General features: G+C 42.8%; 1 protein-coding gene across 23 annotated transcripts in view; it reads right to left on the minus strand.

The window, feature by feature from the left end:
• Positions 1-24,538, minus strand: part of nrxn1a (neurexin 1a) — a 74,533-nt gene that overhangs the window by 10,771 nt on the left and 39,224 nt on the right. For 5 of the 23 annotated variants that reach the window (XM_077625460.1, XM_077625466.1, XM_077625461.1 and 2 more), the window contains 14 exons: positions 22,955-23,085; positions 22,617-22,869; positions 14,606-14,809; positions 13,354-13,380; positions 9,365-9,487; positions 8,907-9,288; positions 8,646-8,836; positions 7,545-7,718; positions 7,337-7,363; positions 4,934-5,053; positions 2,817-2,998; positions 2,566-2,737; positions 1,102-1,191; positions 112-479 (listed from right to left, as the gene is read on the minus strand). In XM_077625460.1, coding sequence (XP_077481586.1) covers positions 112-479; positions 1,102-1,191; positions 2,566-2,737; positions 2,817-2,998; positions 4,934-5,053; positions 7,337-7,363; positions 7,545-7,718; positions 8,646-8,836; positions 8,907-9,288; positions 9,365-9,487; positions 13,354-13,380; positions 14,606-14,809; positions 22,617-22,869; positions 22,955-23,085 — 2,444 coding nt within the window. The remainder of the gene's footprint in view (positions 1-111; positions 480-1,101; positions 1,192-2,565; positions 2,738-2,816; positions 2,999-4,933; positions 5,054-7,336; positions 7,364-7,544; positions 7,719-8,645; positions 8,837-8,906; positions 9,289-9,364; positions 9,488-13,353; positions 13,381-14,605; positions 14,810-22,616; positions 22,870-22,954; positions 23,086-24,538) is intronic. The other 18 variants (XM_077625480.1, XM_077625474.1, XM_077625476.1 and 15 more) reach the window with 7 other exon arrangements.

Raw genomic sequence — 24,538 nt, forward strand, 5'->3', positions numbered from 1 at the left:
GCTTGACTGCTTTTGATTGGTACAGTGACGGGGCAGTGCCCTAGCGCCCTCTAGGGGGCACGGGCGCACTCCCTGCAAATTAGCGTAGCAAATAAATTGAGAGATGCTCACCTGTTGCGTTGCGCCCTGCTTCCTGTTGCTGGCGGTGGTGGTGGTGGCGACGTCCCCGGCGGCGGGCGCCGAGTCCGAGCGGTTGCCCGCTCCTCCTCCTCCACCTCCTCCTCCTCCTCCTCCTCCGCCGCCGCCGGCCGCGGCGGCGCTGGACTGCGGCGTGATAGAGGCGGACGGCATGTCGCCCACCAGTCGGGCGCTGCCTTCCACCCGGATGTGTGGGTGGCCCTCGGCCGCCATGTTGAGGATGCGCAGCCCGTTGTAGTACAGGCCCGACAGCTGTCCCTGGAACATGCCGGCGCGGCGTTCGCTGCCGCCGCCGCCCACGCGCACCGTAGTCTGGCTGTTGAAGATGGTCAGCTGTCGACCTAGCCAAACGCGCACGCACACACACACACACACAGAAAACAAGCGAACACATGCAAAGGCACAGTCACAACCCGCATAAAAACAGCCGGCGCGTTACACAATCCGCCGCCCGCCCGAATCGTGAGTGAAAAGATGGACAAGATGAAGCGAGGAAGAGGAGGAAGAGGAGGAGGAAGATGGTTGTCATGGCGGACAGACAGGCCTGAGAAGCATGCACGACATTGTCAAATGTTGTTAAAGGGACTAGAGTTTTTATAGGAATACACTAAAAGCTGCATAATCTTTTTTCTTTGACATGACACAATAGCAACATGGCAAAAAACATTTATCCACCTTGCTGGCTAAAAGCACCTTTTATCGTTTTTAATCAGCATTTAAATCTCTCTTTCGTCCCTTTAACCCGATATTATCTGATACACACAGGCACTACAGTTATTCCACAAGTATTACACACTACAGCTGCCCAACTTTTAAAGACTTAATTATGGATTTAGAGTTTTAGAATGTTAGTTGATGGTGCACAAGATAATATATAGATATAGAGATATGTATATAGAGATATGTCAATATGTAGAGAGAACTGTTTTAAAGCTTTTAAGGAATTTTAATCAGGGTTTTTACCTTTGTCGAGTAGCCAATCGTCAACTACTCGACCGAGCCGATAGGGGATTCGCTGTCTGGCGATGGCCAGGCGCTCGTTATCAATGTTGCCTTTAATTTAGAGATGAGAACACAGTAGTAAAAGGTGGCACAGGAGCTGGATACAAAAACAAGAGCAATGAAAAGAAAGTAACGCTCCGCTCACGATTTGCACGGGGGTCAAAGGGAAGGGTCACGTTGAGGGAGCTCGGGCGTCAAATGTGCACCCGGGCGCTGGCGGGTGAGTCGAAAAATGGGCCGGCGGACATATTGGATGAGGCAGGTGATGCTTTTAACTCGCTCCAGTAGAGGTGAAAGTCCATCTCGCAGCGGAAGATTGAGGCAAATACTGTTTACTGCCGTATTGAAAAGTGGGATGAGTCATTATGAAATAGCTTTAGAATTTGGGTTCTTTGTAAGCGCTTTGAATATTTTGCACTTTCTGGAGAAGTGCTTGCTATTGAGTTGAATTGGAAAAAATAATAATGGTGTTAAACCTAAGGCTCGGGGGCCACGTCATTTTTTGTGGCCCTCAAAAGGGTTCGTAATGAAAGATTACAATTGTGGTCAATTAAAAAACATATTTTTTTGCTAACAATCTTACAAAGAAAAGGAATCTAAAAACTGATTATCATTGTCATTGCCGCACTGAAAAAAAAGCTATTCATGTGTTTACTTCATATTTTTGGTCTGTTTCAACATTAGTTTTGTTGACATTCATATAGAATTTTCAACCTAATCAGCTACGGCGAATGATGACTTATTCTATATTGAAATTTGGTCTAAAACGGAGCTCGCTTCACTTCTGCCCTGCCACATCCAACATGGCGCCGACCCTCACGTATTTGACGCCCGCTTTGACGCAAAATGTCGCAGCGTGGGCTGCGCAGTAGCCAATGGGGCGGAGGCGTTTCCGGTGAGCGGACACTTACTCTCTGTTCATTGGTTTTAATCTAAAAAAAAAAACATTTCAGGGGTTAACATCTGCAAGAGCACAGGGAAATAACGTTAGCGGCGCCACATTGCTGGCTTCCGTGTTAAACTCTTACATGTACAGGACACAGACCTCACAAAAACTAGCATTTAGCATCTTTTTTTTTCTTTTTAGACGTCTAGCTTAAGATTTAACACTTTAAATAGAATGGCAAAAAGAAGCAAAAGCTAGAAGAAAACAAAGCACATTTTGTCCTTATTTTTTCTCACTAGTTAAACATAGGACATGATTTTAAACTATGTTTTAAAAGTGTCTCCAAAAAAATGCACCAACTGTTATTATTTTCTTTTAACGGTGGTGAGAAAAAATTAGAGATGACCTTTTAACACTATTTAACAGGCCTAAGGATCAAGAATCAACAGTGACAGTTTTAGGGTTGAAAAAAACAGTTTCAAGGAGAAACGAGAGAGGCGGGAACGCCGCCGCCGGGCGCCTCGCTGGGCGCCGCCTACCTGAGGGGTAGCGCTCGATGACGGGGAGGTCGTCCAGCTGCAGCGTGGCGTTGCCGCCGCTGCGCGTGAAACGCACGATGTGGTACTTCCCGTCGTTGACGAACTTGGAGCTCTCCTCAATGTTGATGTCGTCCGTGCCCACGTTGAAGACCACGCGAATGTTGCCCTTGTCCTGGACGGGAAGGAAAAAAAAAAAAGAGGTTTGGCGGTGGACCACGGAAAAATAGACGGAGGGATGGCGCGTCGCCTACTATCTGCAGTTGGAGGTAATCGCCCAAGCCGGACGCGCTGTCCACGCGGAGCAGGATGGCGTGCTTCTGTTGCGTGCTGAAGCCCAGCGCCAGACGGTCGGCCCGTGTGCTGGGACGTTCGTTGGGGGGCCACGTGTAGATCACCACGCCGCCGTCGCGTCCGAAGATGTACGTGGTGCCGGCTGGTGAAAAAAAAATTAAGTCGGTGTCCTGTAACATTGTAGGTATGCACATTTTAAATGACATAAGTTGTGTATGTGATGATATTAAATCAAACTGTTTTTTTTAATACTAAAATTGATAAAAGGTTATTTCTTGATTTACAATAGAGCGATTTAATCAGTGGCGGGCCGTCAGGGCCTTCAAGGGCTTCTCTGCTGGCCTAAGAAATATCTGAATCATATATTATATTTTGTCCATGAATACTTATTAAATAATTCCAAATTGTCTGTTAGCTTCCTTTCATTGCTTTCTCCCTGGTTGCACTGCCTCCAGATGTGTGTTTTCATATTGAAGCATTTAACCAATCACATTTCAGCCATTATTTGTTGCTAGGGTCAGAAATCTGCCTCAAGGCCTTCACAATCAGTTCTGCAGGCTCTGCTGCATTAAACAAGCATTGATAAGACTGTTGCTTTAACCCAGGGGTAGGGAACCTATGGCTTGGGAGCCACATGTGTTTTGATGGGTGCATCTGGCTCTTTGCTAACCTGTGAGCTAAAATCTGGAAATTGCTGGTGACAGAACTGAGATATCACATCTAGAACTGCTTTAATCTTCATTTTTTTTTGCTTTAATATTCATGTTTTTCCAGTAGACTCTTCTGGAATGCATCCTCTAATTGATTAGCAAAAGCATAAGAATCTTTTAAAAAATATTCAGTTTTTTTCCACTTTAAAAGTGGTGAAATTACTAAAAAAAAATGAAAAGGAACTTGTTTACATGTATGTATTTTGACTTTTAAATTCGTAGTATGGCTCACAAGGAATAACATTAGAAAATATGAATTGTTTGTGGCTCTCTTCGTCAAAAAGGTTCCCGACCCCTGCTTTAACCAATCAGATTTCGAGTTGGTGACACCAGGCCTTCTCGCAGGCGCAGGGATATGTCATCGTTTTCACCAACTATGATTGGCCAGTGATAGAGTAGGCAGCCCAAAGCCAGAGTGAGCAAACTCAACCCACAATGGCCGACGGAGGAAAACAAATGGATTTGGTTGCAGATTTGCTGTCAAAGCCATTTTCAATACGGACTTTTCAAGAAAAAAAAGCTGGACATCATTAAGAAAGGTCGGACACCTCCGAAGCAAGCAAGCCTGTCGCAACCGGGAACGAACATTTTCAGCATTAAATCGAATAAAAACGTATGCTATAAATACGACAGGACAGGCTCGACTTTCAGCATTAGCTTCGATGGCGATAGAAAAGGAGGAGGAAAGAAAGGAGGATGGATATTGTGTACAGTTAAAAAGGATTTTTGGTCAGTAAAATATGGCTATATTCCTAAATAATATTTCAAATGTATGAGGTTATTATTGATGATTTTTTATCTGTCGCAGCTGTAGCTGCAGTAGAGGTTTTATAGCCATAAAATAGTTTTTGAGGGTTGGATTGATTCGTTGAAGGCGCTGAAATGCATGGACCGCCACTGGATTTAATAAAATGAAAAACAAAACATGCCTTATTGATTTTATGTTCAATCTGCACAAGGGACTAAAGATGGAAATTAGCCTTTGGCTATAATCTTACATATTTACATATACTATATGTTCATTAACAGGAATATGTATATGTTCGTTAATATGTATTGTGCCTTTATTAAATAAATCAAACAAATCTGTCCATATTTTACTATTTAAAAGAATTAACTTCCTTTTTTTACTGTTTAGTAATATTTCAGTTATTGCCAACCATAAATCGATTAACTAATTGTTTAATTTAAAAAAAATCACTTTAATATCTACATATTTCATTCACTACAAATGATATAATGATATAAGTGTTCAAATTTGGCCATTGATTTGTCAACAAACCAACCATGAAATGATAACAAGCATTTAAATATGTAATCTAGATATTATCTTTGGAGTGATTGCATTTTGGGGGGGGGTCACTCACCATCGTTGCAGAGCGGTCCGGCGTACGACGTCATGCTACAGTCGCAGGTGAAGCCCTCCCACTGCTGCAGGCACACGCCCTGATTGGAGCACGAGTCCTCCTGGCAAGTGGTGCTGGGACCTGCGGTGGACATTCGGCGCATGTCATTTCACCCCCACGGTCCGCACGTGCGCGCCATCGGCGAGTTTGGTCAGTTATTGCGCCTCGTTATTTCGTGATGAATGGGAATTGGCATCGAAACAATGGGAACCAAAAATGGATGTGTCGAGTCGAGGGCGTGCTCACACTAGGCCGTTCTTAATGTTTTTGTCATACGTTGACCGCTAGTAAGTTATGAATAAACTCACACTTAGAAACATTCACTTCGACTCAAACGTGATTATTCGCTGCTGCCTCTGATAGTAAAAATGGATGAAAAAAATTATGGGGTGATAATAAACAAAATGCGGTTTTAAAAGGGATGATAATGGGCAATTTTTCTTTAAATTATATGCCTCGCTCGAGTTATATATATAAAAAAAGTTTTTATTTTTTTTTAAATTTAACTCAATAGCCTCAAGCTGACTACCACTACGGTTTTATGAAAATTGCGAAATATTAAAACCAATTTTCAAAAAATCCAAATAATGAGGTATTTTGAATAACGACTGTATATGTAATGAAAATTTCAATATTTAGCTTGACAGTGATAATATTACATCCATTACAGCTGTGAAAACGTCAACATATACTTTGCAACGCTACTTTTAGTTAATATACTACTACACTATGCTTTAAAAACCCTTAATTCGACAGCGATAGATGTCCAATTTATTTGCAAAAGCATAAGTTTCCCTGCCATTGACGGAGAAAGACGTCCATCCATTTGAACGGACTGATCATTCTCAACCTCTCCCAGTTCAAATGGATTGCCTTAAGTTATGAATAAACTCTCACCTCAAAAACTTTCACATCTAGTGAGACATCATTCACTACCAACTTATGGCAGACTCAATGGATTGGACATCTATTACAGGGAGAGTTCACGCCCAAGTGAAAGTTTCTGAGGTGAGAGTTTGTTCGTAAATCCAACGTAGCTCACTATTAGGCCTAGTGCGGGACAGGACGCCCCCCGAAAAAAATCCAAAATGGAGAGCATGCGGGTGGTGAAGTCCGGATGAGCACAGCAGGAGGAGTTAAACATAAGAGTTATGTTTAAAGGCCTCGGAGGCGGTCCGACCCGCCGGTCGCTCTCTTCCTGCCGGCAGCCACAGCTCGCGCCAAAGACGGGGAGAAAGGGGGGGACGGGGGGGACGGGCTTTAGAAGACACCCAGCATGCAGCTTTCGGAGCTGGTGGTGCGGACGTCACAAGAGGACAGGTCGCCCGGGGCCCTTTTTGGCCACTCTGGATCGCCGGGATCCGCACAAAGACGGCACAGCACTGGGACGTTTGGACGCGAGCAGACGTACATGCCAGGGGTGGGCGGGCCAATTGCTCACTTTGTAAGGGTGTTAAAATACATCTCTTTTTATAAAATAATCCTTATTATTATTTTTTTAAAGTTGTGTATCGAACGCAAGTAAAAAACATATGGGGTCAAAAGTAGGTCCACACTTATTTGGGGTAATTAATGGTAAATCTTTGAGTCCAGAGAATGTGAGATAAGAAATAATAATAATAATAATAATAAAATGAAAAAGATGGTCTATCTGAAGATAAGAAGGAAGGAACAATGAATAATAAGACAAAATAATGAAGAAAGGCAGGGTTAAGTGCAGGAATAAATGTAAAAAGTAAAAAAAAAAAAAAATCTGGTCTAAAAAAGGAAGGAATAAATATTCTAAGGATTCCAACATCCTTATATATTTCTATATAAAAGTAAAAAGTAAAAATAAAATCAAAAATCTGGTCTAAAAAAGGAAGGAATAAATATTCTAAGGATTCCAACATCCTTATATATTTCTATATAAAAGTAAAAAGTGAAAATAAAATAAAAAATCTGGTCGAAAAAAGGAAGGAATAAATATTCTAAGGATTCCAACATCCTTATATATTTGTATTTGTCCAATAGAAAGAAAGAAAAAGAGAGAAAATCAAGAAAACATGATGAAAGAAGGGAGAAAAAAAGAAGTCGAAAAACAAATCTGAAAGAAAAGGAACACAATAGAATTCAAGGAAGGAAGAAAATGACAAAGTGTGTCGTTATGGGGGAAATAAATGATCAACCAAAAAAAGTGCGACAAGTAAAGATGGACTCTTAAGAATAAATGAATAGAACCTGAAAATGCGATGAAATTAAAAATCGTGTATACCTACTTTTAAATTCCCCCCGCATTCCCGTATACAACATGAAATCAAGTCGTCCATTTTGGGGTTGCTCACCCCCGGCATGTCGAGCGCACACACAAAGCCTCAAATATACCTTGCAAGTCAGCTTTCATCAATGTAACTTTTGCAGGGGGCCAAAACAAAACAAAACAAAAAAGCAAATCAAGTTAGATGGTTAGTCGATGATGCCCGAGAAGTGCAGAAAGATGACGACGCGATCCGTCCAGGTTAGTGGGTTAGGTCGAACCGAGCCGAAAGGGTGGGAGGGAGCCAAAGAGGAAAGGGGCACGGGGGGGTCTCACCTTCGCAGCCGCGCTCCACCTGTCCCACGGTGGCCAGCGCGTCGGCCAGCAGGTCGGGCAGCCGGCCGTTCAGGTCCACCGTGGCCAGGCAGCCCTGGAAGCCCTCGCGCGAGTGCACCAGCTTGGGCAGCTCGCGGTACATTTCCTTAGACACGCCCCCGATATACAGGTCACCTGAAGGGACAAATTGCCATTTGTGAACCAACTCACCTCTGAAACTTTCATTTTCACAAATTTTCTTTTTTTTCTTTTTCACATTCACATGTCCATATTTTTTCATTAAAAAAGAATGTATATTTTTGTTCAATTGACACCCCAAAAATTTCTATTTTTTTAGATTTAAAAAGTGGGAAAAAAAAATCGCCATTCGTGAACCAACTCTCACCTCTGAAACTTTCATTTTCACTTTTTTTTTTCCTGTTTCACATTCACATGTCCATATTTTATCACGAATTTTTTTTTTATATTTTTGTTCAATTGACACCCCCAAAATTTGGATTTTTTTATTTATTTAAAAAGTGGGACAAATCACCATTCATGAAGCAACTCTCACCTCTGAAACTTTCATTTTCACAAACTTTTTTTTTTCTTTTTCACATTCACATGTCCATATTTTTTCATGAAAAAAAAGAATTTATATTTTTGTTCAATTGACACCCCCAAAATTTGGATTTTTTTGATTGAAAAAGTCTTTTCATTCTCTTACATTAACATTTCAATCAGCATTTTAGACAAAAAAAACCTTTCTTCACACTTGGTCAATCTCAATCTCATTTTCTGAACCGCTTTATCCTCATTAGGGTGGCGGGTCAATATTTTATAATATTTTACAATATTAAATAATGTATTTTTCTTTTTTACACATTAAACATATTTTGTAAATCCTTTTAATAAAAACGATATTCTTTTTTGGGTGGGGAGAAGGACCTTTCTAAATAAAAAGTTTTTTACTGGATTGACTCATTTTATTTAAGAGATTTGGCGGCAGTATTTAAAAATGTTTTTTCTTCCTTCAAAGCAGTTTGGAAATGTCAGGCTTCACGTTTGGGCATTATTTGACGGGTCTTTTTAGTGGGTTGTTTCTGAACGGCAGTTAGTTACCCTTCAGATCCAGGTTCTTGGCGCCCATGGTGGTCTGCGTGGTGACTTTGGTGTCGATCTTGACCGTGTGGAGGTTGTTGGTGTCTCTGGAGATGTGCACGTTGTGCCAGTGGTTATCGTTCAGGGGGCTGTTGGAGTTTCCCTTGATCAGGTGGGCGCCGTTGCCCAGGTCGGAAATGTAGTGGAGGTACCTAGGAGGAGGAGCGTGAAGGCGGAGCCAAAGGAACGGAGGCTTTGGTGGACCGGCTTGCCGAAACTCACCCTTTGACCAGCTCCACCACGATAAAGTCGTTGCCGTCGCCGCGGTTGAAGAGCACCAGGCCGTCGGGCGAGGTGGTCTTGAATTGCATGAAGAGGTGCATGGAGTAGTAGGCCTGCAGCGTGGGCAGCGTGACGAAGCTGGAGCGCGAGCGGAAGGTGACCGGGTCGGCCACGATGCTCTTGTAGCCGATGACGGCGTTGAGCTCGCAGTAGTCGATGTCGCCGTTCTTGCACAGGTCGATGTAAGGCATGCCGTTGAGCGCCAGGCCCTGCAGGTGCCCGATGAAGTTGGACGGGACGGCCGGCATGAAGCGCTTCTCCGTCACGATGCCCGTCTCCACGTTGTGGAACTCCAGCTGGGTGTGGTCGCCCGCCATTTGACCTGGGACGGCGGAGGGCGGCGTGAACGGGAACGGAATGGAGGCATCGCGGCGGAGGGAGGGCGGACGCTTGCTTACCTTCCACGGGCTGAAGGTCGTCCACGGCGAGCTTGAGGCCCTTGCCGCGCCGGACCACCCGCACCGTGTGCCACTCATTATCATTGAGACCCGAGCCCGCAAAGATGGTCTCGGGGCCTTTACCTACACATGGCCCACAGCGCCGTTAAACATATGCGCACGAGGGGGGCGCCGCAGAGACAAGATGCAAGAGAGGAACAGAGATACGCAAGAAGAAGAAGAAGAAGAAGAAGAAGAAGAAGAAGGGGCTGACGGCAAGTTTGGAGTGATGAAGATGGGATTTTTCGCTCAGATAACATTTGGAAAAGTCCCGAAAAATCAGCGACTACAAAAAGCAGAGAACATTTACTGGTTTTGACTTCGGAAAGACCACAAAATAAAGAAAATATTAAACGATAAATTACTATCAAAACAATCATGCTAATTATTTGCTAAAGTTTTGCTCTTAAACCCACTTCCAATGCAGTACCCCAACGAACCACATGGTCATGCTAGGGTCAAACGTCTTTTTAAAGGAGCCTTTCATTATTTCTAAAGTTCAGATGTACTATTTTCTTTAAAAAAAAATTTTTTACATTTGTCATTATAAATATTCAGAATTATTTTCCAGCCGATAAATATAAGTCATATTTTTTAACTTGTAAAACATACACCATACTGAATTTTAATGAGCAATAGTGAGCGCAACCTTGCGGTTTTGCAGCACTGCACATTTCCCTTTAACGGACAATTTAGCATTCCATACTCCAACAAAGCTCAAGGTGGCACTAGACCCACGTACGCACCCGCACGCACCCGGAAACCTCCGCCCACCCCATCTCCCAATTTCCCATCGTCCGCCGCGCACTTGACAGCCCCGAGCGGCGGCGTCCCCGCCTGCCAAAGTTTGACGGCGGCACGCGCCCACCTCGGCAAAATGAACAGCCCCCTCTCACCCGAGAGCCCACCTCCCCAGGTCCTGCCATCCTCGCCGGTTGACGCTGACCTATCGGCGCTAATGACAGGCGAAGGCGGGTGAGAAGTAAACTGACCCAAACCCATTTGCTTGTGGGAAATGTCAAGTATAACACCAAGCAAATAGTCACGCAAGAAGACGATGACTGGGATTTTGGGATAACGCGCCAAAAAAACCCGAATCAAAATGGCTGGCTCCTGCCGATGCGGTGGAATTTGAGCCATCTATTGTTTATTTCCAGAAAATATGGATTCAGATGGATTTTTAAATTGATACGAAAAAAAGCAAGACGGTGGGTCAGTGGGTATTGAGTGCCTGCCTCGCTCCCGTCCCGCCGTGCAGCGAGCGCAGTGATCCGTGCTAACAGGATGAGATGCTCAAGCCTGCGGCGCAGCTGAGTCGCCTCTGGGGAACGCAACACACAACGCTACACAACACACTCGCCACCTGCGTATGTATGGGTGTGTTACTTGACATTTTTTTGTGCAGCCAAATGGGTTGGGGTCAGTTGGCAGCTTGCCCACCGCCCCAATTCCAGGTCAAGGTCAACTCAAGTTCGGTAAATAAGTCGCACATTTGGGAGGAAATAATCGTCAATGGCGTTGGAGCGCATGGGAATTTTTGAAACTAGAGAAAAGCTTGAATTTTTTTAGTTCAAAATGTAGTCATTTGGTTCAGGAATTTGAGGGTGGGGGGCATTTCCATGATGAACGTTGCTTATTCTATAATTTACGAGAAATGTGTGTGAATCCATTCTGGAATAACACGACATGAATGTAAGAAAATATGAAAGCCTTCAGCAAGTGTTGCGTTTAAGCGCACGAGGTGATTTTGCCCTCCGAGTATGTCTGACATGCTCAGGCCTTTGATTTGACTGCTGACTGGGCTATTTGCCTGGCACCCCCTCGCTGTTAAATACATTTTTCATTCCGGGTGAATGTCAGATGTTTAATTTATTGTGTGCGTACATGCCAAAAGTGGAAGAAACGGACGGTTGGGGGGCGTTTTCTTGCTTAGCCAGCCTTACCGTAAAAACAAAATATATATATACATATACACATATGCATATACATATACACATATGCATATACATACACATATACATATGCATATACATACACTTACACATACGCATATACATATACACATGCATATACACATACATATACACATATGCATATACACACATGCATATACATACACATATACATATGCATATACATACACATATACATATGCATATACATACACATATGCATATACATACACATGAATATACATATACACATATGCATATACATACACATATACATATACATATGCATATGCATATACATACACATGCATATACATACACATATACATATACATACACATATGCATATACATACACATACGCATATGCATATACATATACACATGCATATACATATACATATACATACACATACACATATGCATATACATATACATATACATATATACACGTATGTATGTGTATATATATATGGGCTTTGCCAATTCCTCGAACGCTAACAGTTCAAAGATGGGACGCGCAGCTGTATCTTTGGCGCCGTTGCTATGGCAACGGCAGTGGTCCATTTCAATGCCCACCCCCCCCATCGCCGTCACGGGGCATTCGTTTCCCGCTTGGGCTCTCTCGCTTTCTTACTCGTGACAGACAGAAACACCACGCCGGGGAATTGAATTTCAGCTGGGATTGGACTGCGCTCGTTGGCGGCGCCGTGACGGGAAAGACGCACACACAAACAGAGTACGAAAGCCCTTCAACAGCAACCCCCCCACGCGTGCCGCCAAACAAATAAGAGCCCCCCGGGGCGCCAGGCTGCGGCAGATAATTTTAATTAACTCAACTTCCCGTGCTAGCCCGTTAGCTCACATTTCATTCCACCGCTGCTAAAATACTCGATGCACGTGGATTAATAGGATTGTAGATGAGGCAGAAATTGTTTAACTCATTGGCTGCCATGGACAAGGATAGTTGTCCAATCTATTTAAAGTGGGAGGGCTGCCATGCGATTGGGCGCCTATCAATGTTAATGGCAGCCAATATGAACAAAAATATTAAATGATATGGGCAGTTGGAAAGTAATGGAGAACATTTTTCAGGTTGACAATTGGAATGAAAGGAGGAAATTTTAGGGTGTGTACTTGATACTTTATCGGGTAAATAAATTCGCCAGAATAAATTCATCATTATGGTTAAACTAAAGATCAAACCTGTTTTTTTTCATGCTGAAAGTCTGATTTGAACTACTTTTAGAAAAAATGTAATGAAAGATTCTTAGGAATTTGTTTAGGTGATTTAAAGATAAAAATATTTCAAATAGGAAGAATTAAGGCTTCTTTTGTTAACGTAGTAATTTTTTTTTTTAACATTCTGACTACATGTGACTTTTCTTTTACTCAAGAACGTCTTTCAAAAGAAAAAAGAAAAATTATGGAGAAAAATGTTGCTAAATTAACCAGAAAAATTAGTGAATAAGAAAAACTAGTGATTAAGCTCGACATACACATACCTTAATGTACATATATATGTGTATATATGTACGTGTGTATACACTCCCTTAAAAACACTGTTAATCATCTAAGTTTAACACCAAAGTTCCAGATTTACGAAATGCAGACAACATATGACTTTCCGCAGATCCATAACATCCCAAGAATAATGAGAAAAAACCCCAAACAAAAACAAAAAAAACGCAGGTATCTTGAAATGTGCTTCCGCTTGGAAAAATACTCCAACGAGCACAACGCCAATTATGCAAACTCACTTTGGCACACTGGAACTCGCATTATAACTGCCAACTACTCAATACGGTGAATAAAAAAAGAAGTTCAAAAAAAAATCCCAGAGCTGATAGACAAAACTGTTTGATGTCCCCTCACAAACACACACACACTCACACATAGAGAGAAAAAAAGTGCGGAATGACAGATTGCAATCAAATGAGTGAAAAGACAATAGAAGGAGGAAAAAGAGGAAGGTGAGATGATTTGGAGTCAGACTTACTGGCTGTACAGTTTATCCTGATACAGTCTGGAGGGAAAGCAGAGCAGAGGGTTAATGCCGCACACGGGCCTCCACGTCCTGGGGACGCGCACGTCGACACACCCTCCGGGCCCACCGGGCCCACCGGGCGGCGACCCAACAGGACGCGCCGCCCGGCCTGGAGTCGGACCGCAAATTGACTCGTTCCAGTTTGGATTTTTTTTTTTTTTTTTTGGGGGGGTGACTCGATGTGTCGCGTGGCGTCAACCGCAGAAAAGACGTGGCTGCAAACAACCAGAGACCTGCACAAATGGGTTATCTCATTCTGGCGCGTTGGCGGTGATAGATGTCCAATCCATTTGGAGTGGGAAGGCTGACAGTGATTGGTTACTGTTAAAATCATAAGAAACGGGGGGATATTTATTGTATATTTAAAAAAATAAATTAGAAATTTAAAATAGGGACATTTTTTTCATTGATTTGTTAGCTTCACAAGGGTCGCGGGGGTGCTGGAGGCTATCCCAGCTGTCTTTGGGCACAAGGCGGGTGGCCAGCCAGTTTTATTTAGAAAACAAAAATGATCAAATACATTGCGAAATAGTTTTTATCGGAATTAGGCGCACATCATTACCAATTATCCTGCATAAATATGAATACAAACAAAGCAATATGTACATATTTTTGCCTTTGTGTTATGAATTGAATCAAATTTTATTCAAGTCTAATAAAAACATTTATCAAATATAAAATAAATAATAGAAAAGCTACTTTTTTATGAAAATATTTTATAAAACAAATTGATTGAGCGCATTTTTTTCCTTTTCCATTCGAAAAATAAAAATGATTTATCAATAGCATAAATCATGTTATTTTCAATATTTTATCTTCATTAGAAATATACAAATATAAAAATTCTATTATTTTTCCGTAAGAATATTTCCTAAAATGAACACTAAAGAGAAATCAATGAAAATATTGACCCTTTCCCCCATTAAAAATGTATTTAACTTGAACTTTTCTCATTCTTTTCCCACTTCTCTGAGTCCAAATGGATTGGCCATTTATCGCTGTCAGGGGCACTGGTCAGACTGGTCTAGGGGGGGCAGGTGAACAGGTCTACTGGGAGTGAGCAGAGAGTGCAGCTTGAAGCTCGACCCTCTGTTCGACATCATACGGACAAGATCATACTGAGAGCATCGCCTCGAAAGGAAGGAAACAGGCGACATGCTTTCGAGGGCTCAATGGGGGCGAGTGCACGCGTGTGTTGCAGTACCGAGATTGACGGTGAGGCGCACGCGTCCGCCGTCCAACTCCAGGCGCAGCGTGTCGGCCGAGTTGCGGGACGTGGTGGCCATGAGGACGCCGTACGCCCGCTGGGAGCGGAAACGCAGCGACACGTCCTCCGCCTCCGTGTGCATGGCCATGGGCAGCTGGACCTTCATAAACTTGCTGCCGTCGTACGATAAAATGGTGGCGTCTAAAGAGGAAAACAGGCAAAAAAAAGCAGACAGTCAGAGAACATTTCCATCGAAAAATGACATATATTTAACTGTTTTTCTTTTTAATATCAATTCATTGGATTCAGTTTTAATTTGTTCATGGAATATTTATGTATGTTACAGTTGTAGTCTTTAGGATATAAATATCGAAAACCAACATTATTATTATTATTTTTATGCTCACTGATGGGGTTTAGATCAGGGGATATGATCAATAATCATTAAACATCTAGACCAGGGGTCTCGAACTCAATTTACCTGGGGGCCGCTAGAGGCCGAGTCTGGGTGAGACTGGGCCGCATCAGGATTTCCACAAGAAAAGCACTGATAAAACTTTCCAACGTTATCAAATATCTTTATTTTTTAACAAAAAATAATGAATTAAATAAATTAACTTAAAGATGAATAAAAAATAAATCAATCAGTAATATAAAACCAAATAATACTAATGAGCATACAGTAGATATACACTGGCTGGCTAAGTAGAGAAAATGAATTATTTTTATTCCGTTTCAAATGTCTGTATTAACAGCTCTTTAACCTTTAACTTTCTGAACTTGAATGGAACATTGAACATGAAATATTCTGAACACGGCTTCTTTTGCCTACTCCTTGCTGCTAGAGACCTGGCAGCGCTTCTTCTCACATAGTCACATTTGGCTTGAGGGAGGAAGCAGTGGAGACCCTCAGTAGAGCTTGAAGATGCTCATCAGTAAGTCTGGACCTGTACTTGGACTTATTGAAGTTCAAGGTGGAGAAGAGCTTCTCACACAAGTATGTGCTCCCAAAAAGGCACATGGTCCGCTTGAACCTTCGGGAAAGTTCAGGGAAGCTGGGGGTCAACTCTCTCAAAAATTGCCCAAGCTTGTCTGCTTCTCCACTCACCTCCCTGAACTTGGCTTTGAGTGCAGAGTTGCACTGCAGGTCAATGAGCTCCATTTGAAGCTCAGGAGGGGCATCTTGCACATCAAAGGAGAAGGGGTCTGCAAAAATTTGAAATGTGGCTTTGTGTGTCTTGAAGTCTGCAAATCTGTGATCAAATTCCTCCTGTAGCTTCGAAATGGCCTCAACATACTTCTCACCACTGAATGGTGTGCCTGCATCCACGAGAGCCTTGCATGCTGGGAAATGGCAAAGGTTTGTCTGAGAGAGCTGGGCTTTCCATAACACAAGTTTAGTGCAGAATGCTCTCACGTTGTCATTGGCAGCACTGACAAGTTGCCCCTGGCCTTGTAGCTTCTTGTTCAGTACATTAAGCTCATGTGTGATATCAACAAGAAAAGCCAAGTCCATGAGCCATTTGGGATCACTTAGCACAGGATCAATCAACTCACAAACGGCGTAGCTAGCTTTGACTGCTGCATTACTGTCTTTGGTAGCCTTCTTGAAGAGATCCTGTTGCCTCAGAAGACGTGTTTTAAGACTGGCAACCTGGTTGGCTCTCTCATCTCCCTGGTATTTTTCGTACTCCTCAGCATGTCTCATAGTACAATTACGTTTCAAATTGTATACCTTGTGCACCACAACTTTTTCAGTGTAAATGAGACACGTCGGGGTGCCCCTGTGTTCAACAAAGAAATATTGCACTCCCCACTTTTCTTGAAACTGTCTGTGCTCATCACCGACCTTTCTCTTCACGGCAGGCTTTGAAAGAGACATCTCTGGGGCTCTGTAATATGTTTTTCCACTTGGAATGAGTCTCGGGTTGATCTTTCACATTCAGTCGCGCGGGTTTGTGGCGCATGTGGACTTTCGCTCTCCGTTTCAATCGCGGAGATGGCTACAGACACTGACACAGGCTGGATCACGGATCATAGCGCCTCATTCAGTTCTATGCTGAAAGCAGCGGAGGAGTGTGCGCGCCGAGCGGAGTGATCGGCCTCACGGCTTCTCCTCCGCCCAGCTGATTGGAGGAATGAATGAGTGAGTGAGCGAGGCACTGGACAGCCCGGCCGATGTCCCGCCCTCCAGAGCCATATACCTCACCGTGATTGGTTCATTCAGCTCCGAACCAAAGTTCCCTCTAATTTTTTGTTGGTCTGAGCAGAAAGACAACTTCCCTGAGCGCACTGAGTACCAGTGTGAGCGACATCATCGGTACTCGGATGATTCGCCTAAAGACGTTTCGCCGACGGACGTTTGACAGACGGGCAGGTCGCCGAATGGACGTTAATCCGGCCCGCCGCCGGTGTTGTCCAAATTATAGTAAAAATCAATGTTCGTCTACCATCAATGGCAGTCCGGGAATAAGCACTCTTGGGCAGGCAGATGTAGCAGAACCGAGCCGTAAAATGACAGCAATCGGGTCAAATCCATCCTAAAACAGCATTTAATGATTAAATACAAATACTGGATGATATCGCGATGGAGGCAAAAAAACGTCTATAGACGTCCATTCGCCAAAAACGGCTCAAAATGCTCTCAAATTCGGTCAAATCCAGCTGAAAACAGCGTTTAATGATTAAATACAAATACTAGTATTTGTATTTAATCATTAAACTAACAAATACTAGTACGACCTGTCCGTCTGTCAAACGTCCGTCGGCGAAACGTCTTTAGGCGAATCATCCGGTCACGACATCATCATTGCTCGCTATCGGCACACCAGTATCACACCTGCCACAAGCAGGTGCATGTCAATGTTCCCTCTAATTTTTCATGTAAAACATGCTGTAAAACAAGAAAAACATGAGTGGACAGAGCTACTGCCACTGGCTGCCACTTAAACGGCGCCATCATGGGGAAAGGGGTAAAAAAAATAAAATAAAAAAAAAAAATAAAAAAAAATAAAAAATAATAAAAAAAAAAAAAAAAAAAATCGATCTTTCAAATTAAGACGGGGGCCGCAAATTATCGTCCCGCGGGCCGCAGTTGGCCCGCGGGCCGCAAGTTTGAGACCCCTGATCTAGACTGAAGCATGTCGTTTATCACAGTTAAATAGGTTCCAAAACCTGCTGCAATTGGTCAATAAGCACAATGCAGGGACAGTGATCTATATAATATTATTTAGACTTTTAAAAACTTCTCTGAACGATTATTTAACTCCAGAAGGTAGACACATCCCCTAGTGGGCATTAAAATATACTCTCCAATTGTGGCTTGCCCTTTGCCCTCCCATTTCATGTTTGTATTTGTGTTCCTACACTATAAACTTTTTAGATCTATATTTACCGGAACCAAGCTATGTGGTGAAATGTTATGCTATATCTATATAGGTCATTATTTTAACTTTTGAAAAATATTTATTATTCTTTTTTGCTCGTGGGGGATTGAGATCAGAGGATGTCATTCATCTTAATACTCATTTTATGACTGTATTAAATTGGTATTCATTTACCATTACTCATTCGCCAGAGTGACTTTTAATTACTAATATGATATTATTTCGATTTGTGTCAAGGAAGCCCTTTGGGATATTTTGATGATTTAGGGCTTTGGGAAATGAATTTGCTCGTTGTGATGCGATTATGTCTTGAGACTTGGTGGCTCATTGCGTCGATTTGAAGGGACACGCGCTTTGGCGAGGACACAATTGCGTGTTTGAAATCGCCTGGCGTTTGGATTGAGGTGATTTTACATTTTCATTTTCGGAATACAGTGCTACCTCAACATACGAGCACCCCGACATACGAGCATTTTGAGATACGAGTAAAATTTCGAGCAAATAATGATCTCTAAATACGAGAAAAATTTTGAGATACGAGAAAGCCAGGTGGCCAAGACATGAGAGGCTGTTTATGATTTTAGCACACTGTCTTTTTTGCCGCATCTCTTTTGTGTATAACAGATATCTACGAGCACTGGGCGGAGCGTTGCATTTTTTTCAGTGTTTTTTTCCCCGTTACTCAGCGTGAATGCCGGAGCGATCGCTAATACGAGCAGTATATATTACTTCTCATTGGCTGCGGGGGCACTGGCTCTGCAACTCCTCGTGTAATATCTCTGGTGGCAAATCCCTCTTTGTAATGTCTCTACGAGCACTGGGCGGAGCTTTGCATTTTTTCAGTGTTTTTTTCTCCCCCTTAGCCTGTTAGCTCCTGTTGGCGGAGCGATCGCTAATTCAAGACTACTTTTGAAGGGAATAGTACAACAGCAAACAGCCCATCGATATAAAAGTCAGGTTGGAGGCGGGGCAAAAAGAGCCAACCCGGGAGAAGAAAGGTATCAAACTTAAATACAAAATTAGAATGAAGTTTAGTGTAAGGTTCGATTAAATTTATTTTTGAGTGTGTCTGCATTGTAATCCAAGTTCATTTAAATTTGTTTATGTTATATCACGATTCACCGGTGCTAAAAGTCTCCCAACGCTCCAGAAACCATGCTCTCTGATTTTAAAATACATTTGCCTTAATTGAAAGATAATTTTGGATCAATCCATAAACAGCCTACCACATTTGAGCAGATATTTCCACATGAATCATTTAGACTTGACTCCTTTCCTGAGGTTACCTTTGATTATAGGCTTACTATCACACACCAGATTTACTGCTTATTTCCACTAGAAACGAGAAGATGCGCCCGTTAGCGTTTCTGAGTAATAGGCGAGAGACGCCGTCTCAACGGCGCGTTTTTAATCGACGTGACTAAAAATAGACCGGCTGAACGTCGAAACCGGCTCAGGTGTGGGCTCATTTGAATATCCGTCAGGATCTCACTCACTCACTCACTCACGCACGCTACCTGCTGGGCAGCCGCTAAACTGTTTACCTCCGAGGACGGTGTTCTTTATTGGACAATTACGCGCTCTCTGTTTCTTTGGGTTGCTCTCAATCCTACTTTGCTTTCCAACCCCCCTTCGCTCTTCCTGTTTCCGCGGGAGACGGCGGGAGCCAAGGCAAAAACAACAGAACAGGAAGAGAGGGAGGACCACGCATACTGATGAGGGGGGGGGGGAGCGATCCTGTGTCACAAGAAGTGAGGGAATTTATGTGTGAACAGAGAAGGGTTTTAGTTAGGCGAGGGAGGGAGGGAGGAAGGGAGGGAGCTTGGGGGAAAGAAGCTGTTGGTTAAAATGCAAATGAAGCCTCATTAACGGCCACGAAAGGGGAAAAAAGGCTCCGACGGCGTGAAAATCCAGAGCGGCAAAATGGAGGCTTGTTAAATGGCAATTAACACACTGGCCGCCATTGACACCGCTAGATGTCCCATCCATTTTGACCGGGAGGGCTGGATCAACGTTAGTTTTCGTTTTCTTGATCGCTCTAGCACCCTCGCGACCCTTTTTGGGATAAGCGATAAATTTAGAGAACGAATGAATGAATTAAAAAAACGTGTCATCAGTAAACTATCAGAATTAGTCGATACAACATTAATATTAATTAATATCAGAAGCCAAAAAATGTTAGTAACACAAAACTACCATATTTCCTATAAGTCTGACATATTTTTTTGTTTGGCTGGGGCTGCGACTCATTTATTTTTTTTGTCCTTGACCACTGACAGTCTGTTGGTTGTTTTTTAGGCTAGTTTTCTGAAAAATAATTTTAAATTTCTGGCTGTTAAACCATGCAAACCACTTACTGCCCTCTTTTCTCAAGACTTATTTAACAAATATCATTTCCATTGCGTGAAGCAAGCCTTTAAAAAAAACTGACAAATATCACCATAGTATTATACGAGAACTTTTCTCGCGCATGGCGTCAAATTTGGCACTAGATCACAAGAACCGACTGTCTTTCTTTGACAAAAACATGTCTCCTCTTTGGAGAATAAACACCGACGTCTGCATTGCTTGTGTTGGGTTACGGAGAGAGGAGGCGGAACAAAGAGTGGCAGAGGACGACGACGAGGGAGGGAGGGAGGTATCTAAAAAAATAAATAAAATAAATAAATAAATAGAAAATAAAAAAAAATACACGAGAGGAAGAAACCGCAGGTAGAAGGCGTAAACACAGCCAATCGCTCCCTCCATCTGCTCGGCCATCTGCGCTTCCTTTAATCCAGCGACGCTGCAGTTAGTGACCCCTCGACGCGCGCCAACTTCGGAGTCCCGCGACACAATCAACGCCGCTCCTTCTTGTCCCTGTCCGAGCTCCCTATCGCCATGGCCGTTCCCTCTCAAAATTCATAGCTCGGTATCTCCGACCAGGCCTGTCGAGATTTTGCGGCGCCGTCTCGTCACCTGCTGTCGGTTCCGAGCCGGCGCTTCCATCGATTCCCCCCCGCTCCCGTTTCCTAACCTCTGCCGGCGGCTCTTCTCGCCGCTCCGTTCCGCATCTATGCGTCGCCGAATTGAAGTAAGCCTGCAAAGGCCGGCCATTTTGTCATGAAGCTTTACGATGGTGTGGGTGTTTTTTTTTTTTTAAAGCCCACCTGGAGCGCAGTCGTTAAAAGAATGTCGTCAAAATTTGGTTCGCACTAAAGTGATGATGTCTTTGGGGAAGCCATTTTCTGCTACAATTATCCGATAGCTAATCAATTATTAAATGGGGGCTATTTTGCTCGTCCAATTGACCTTAATAGCATGTCTTCTCTATTTATATGTTTTTATTTTTCACATTTTTTTCATAAAAATACAAGAGCGAAAACAGTTAAGAAGCTTTTTCATTTTTGAGCAAATATTTTTTATCTATTTTTTCTTTTAATTAATTAATTATTTTTTTAAAATAAGAAAACAAAATTAGGTGATAAACGAAATAATATTTTTTTGTCCCAAGTAGGTTGTCCACTTAAAGCCAGTCTTGGTGCGAGACAAATTCTGAAGGTCTGGGACTCAAATTCTAGAACACACAGACTCGGTCTCGTTTTGGTCTTGATCTTGACTACCAAGAGTGTTAATTTGACTCCTACATAGAAATGTTGGCCGTCACGTTCAAGCTAGTGTTGTACACTCAAGATCAGTCTTGGTTTAAAACAATTTTAAAGCATAGGCTGGTCAAGAACTGGATTTTTAAGACTGACTCTTGGTCTAACTCTCAAAAGCCTTGATCATGACATCTATCAGTGTTTCCTGATTTCTAGTCTCGGTCAGGTCCTATTTATGGTCTAAGACAAGGAAGGGTGTCAGACTCGGGTTGGTTCGCGGGCCGCATTAACGTCAACACGATTTCATGTGGGCCGGACCATTTTAGATATAATATTTAGATTTTTTTTAATAAATGGATTAAAAGAACTGGATTAAAAGCCCTGAATATTCAGTTTTTTATAGATCTAAAACAATGTTTAGCTTTTTTATATATTTATAGATTTTACAAAATGATTTTTGAACTAAAAACAGAGAAAAAATGGATTAAAAAAATGACAATTATTGATTTAAAAGGGGGAAAATCAGGAAATTGAATATACATCTATACTCTTCATTTTAATTTGATCCTAAAACAGAAAGTCGGCACTCATAATTTACTTTCCCGGGCCACACAAAATGATGCGGCGGGCCAGATTTGGCCCCCGGGCCGCCACTTTCACACCTGTGGTCTAAGGTCAACACTAGTTTATAATTTGAATTTTGCTGTATATTTTACAGCAAGATCTTTAAGAACTTCATATAAATCATGTAGTGTTGTGAACTCCAATCTGGTGTATGCTTTTTAAGATGTCAGTCTGGTCTAGGGACTGGATTCCTAAAACACTCTGTCGTGACCTTAGGTCTTAGTCTTGTTTTGGTCTTGGTCTTGAGTAGGAAAATGTTTGTTCTTGATCTAAAATTCCTGGTCAGGTCTTTGTCTTGAGCACAAGAGGCTACCATTTTGGCTTTTTCCTCTCAATAACAAAGGCCAACTTGGATATTTGTTCAGTATCCGTATAAGATATAAGAAATGAAGATATAGGTGGGTCTTCCCCACTTACCTCTCTCGCAGGAGCGTCCCAGGTAGCCGGTACCCGAACAATCGCAGACGTATCGGTTCCAGCCCTCGCGGCAGACGCCGTTGTGCTGGCAAGGGTTGGACAGGCACTGTTTGGGCGGCTCCCTGGAGCAGGAGGGCTTGACGCCCACCGCCCGCTGCGCCTCGGCCAGCCGTCGGATATCTTTGCTCTGCCCGTCCACGAACAGGTCGCGGATGCAGCCCACGTAACCGTAGTTCAACAGCGCCGTCCACACCTGAAAAGTCCGGCTCGGCATCAAACGACTCGGACGTTTGGCAGTTTATTAAAACTCCTCCGTGAATTTAGCGAAGGGCGCCTACCTCTGTGGGGAAGATGAGTCCGGCGCGGTCCTCGGGAAGACCGCCCAGGTAAAGCGTGTCGTCCAGATCCAGGATCTCGCTATCGCCGGGCGCCGTGTACGCCGTCCTCACGCTGTTCACCGAGATGGTCCCTGAAGACAAAAAAAATGGTCAACTTGACCTTCCGCCGTCATCCAATTTTTCATTGTCTTACCGCCTCCCCCACATGACGAGCGTTGAGAACGCCAAGCCTCATCAGTGAGTCATCATCACTGGCGGTGGGATTGCAACGTCCACCATTTTGTCATCAATAAATCACCGTGCGCTTATTTTTAGTCGTAGGCGTCGCTAACAATTGAGAAGTAATGAGGGCGGCATGAGAGAACAGAGTGCGTCGTTTGCGATTACTAAGTCATAAACAATGCGAGTGTATATTGATGTTTCGAGTGTTGGATTCAATAAGCCGCCGTTTGTTTTTTGAATACAGACAGCAGGCAGACAAACAGGATTACAGAATCTTTCACAGGGGAGCAGGCAAATTTTAGCTCGGGCCCCGTCGTGCCAAGAACGCCGGCCAAAAAAAGTGACGCGGCAGGAGGAAGGAGGTGGTGGTGGTGTTGGGGGGCCGCTTCATCCCTAACGTTCTCTCCTCACGAATCTATTGTCCCGTCTTGTCTCGTTCAGATCATAACACGCATGAGGGTACTTAATAGATACCAGGGGGGGAAATGTGTTGTTGGCGTGGTGATTTAGTGTACCAAAAGAAGAGCAGGAAGTCAGAAACATTTGGGTAATCAAATCAAATGAATGCAGCAAGAAATGAAATCACATCAGGAGGACCAAAAAAGTCCAATCTAATCAAAGTAAATATCTGATTAAAAATAGGAACAGGCTGATGAAGCCAGATAAAAATGCTACATTGAAAATACGCTTTAAAAAATTAAAGAGGGATACACAACATTTTGCACTCTAAGCCATGATTGCTGCCAACTCTTCGGTCAAAATGGATTGGACGTCCATAAATTTCAAAGGTGCTGTTAAATGGTGACGATGTCAAAAATATGAAGGCGGTTGCACTCGTGTTATTGTGAGTGCAGAAAACGAAACTGGCTGTTTATCACCATTTTATAGTTATTCCACCAAAAACAATGCATCAGGGAACACCCACTTTTTTCGGGAATTCTGGTTGTGACATCACAACCAGAATTGATGATTATGTCTAGCTTTCTAGATAGGCTAGTAAGTACATGTTAAAAGAATGACTGTATGTTCACATGGCAAAAAGTGAATAGAGAGCCTAATGAATAGCATGCTAGCAGAATAGTCTTTTTATTTATTTTTTAATCTGTAGCTCATTCTTGGTGTACTGTCATCTCCCTGTTTGGATCAAATATTTTTGTGTTACCTTTTTGGGATGGACTTGTGGCCATAATATGGTTTACTATAATTTGAAAGTCACTTGTTGTAGCATTTCATATAACGTTTAACCCTTCGCCTGCCTAAAGCTCATTTTAGCGTTTCTTTTCCTTGAAAAATGAATTAAAGAAATATTTATTCACTATATATAATATTCCTAATAAATAAATACCTTATCTCAGAAAGCTA

The sequence above is a fragment of the Stigmatopora argus genome, chromosome 18 (genome assembly GCF_051989625.1).
Source record: "Stigmatopora argus isolate UIUO_Sarg chromosome 18, RoL_Sarg_1.0, whole genome shotgun sequence".
NCBI classification, from domain to species: Eukaryota; Metazoa; Chordata; class Actinopteri; order Syngnathiformes; family Syngnathidae; genus Stigmatopora; species Stigmatopora argus.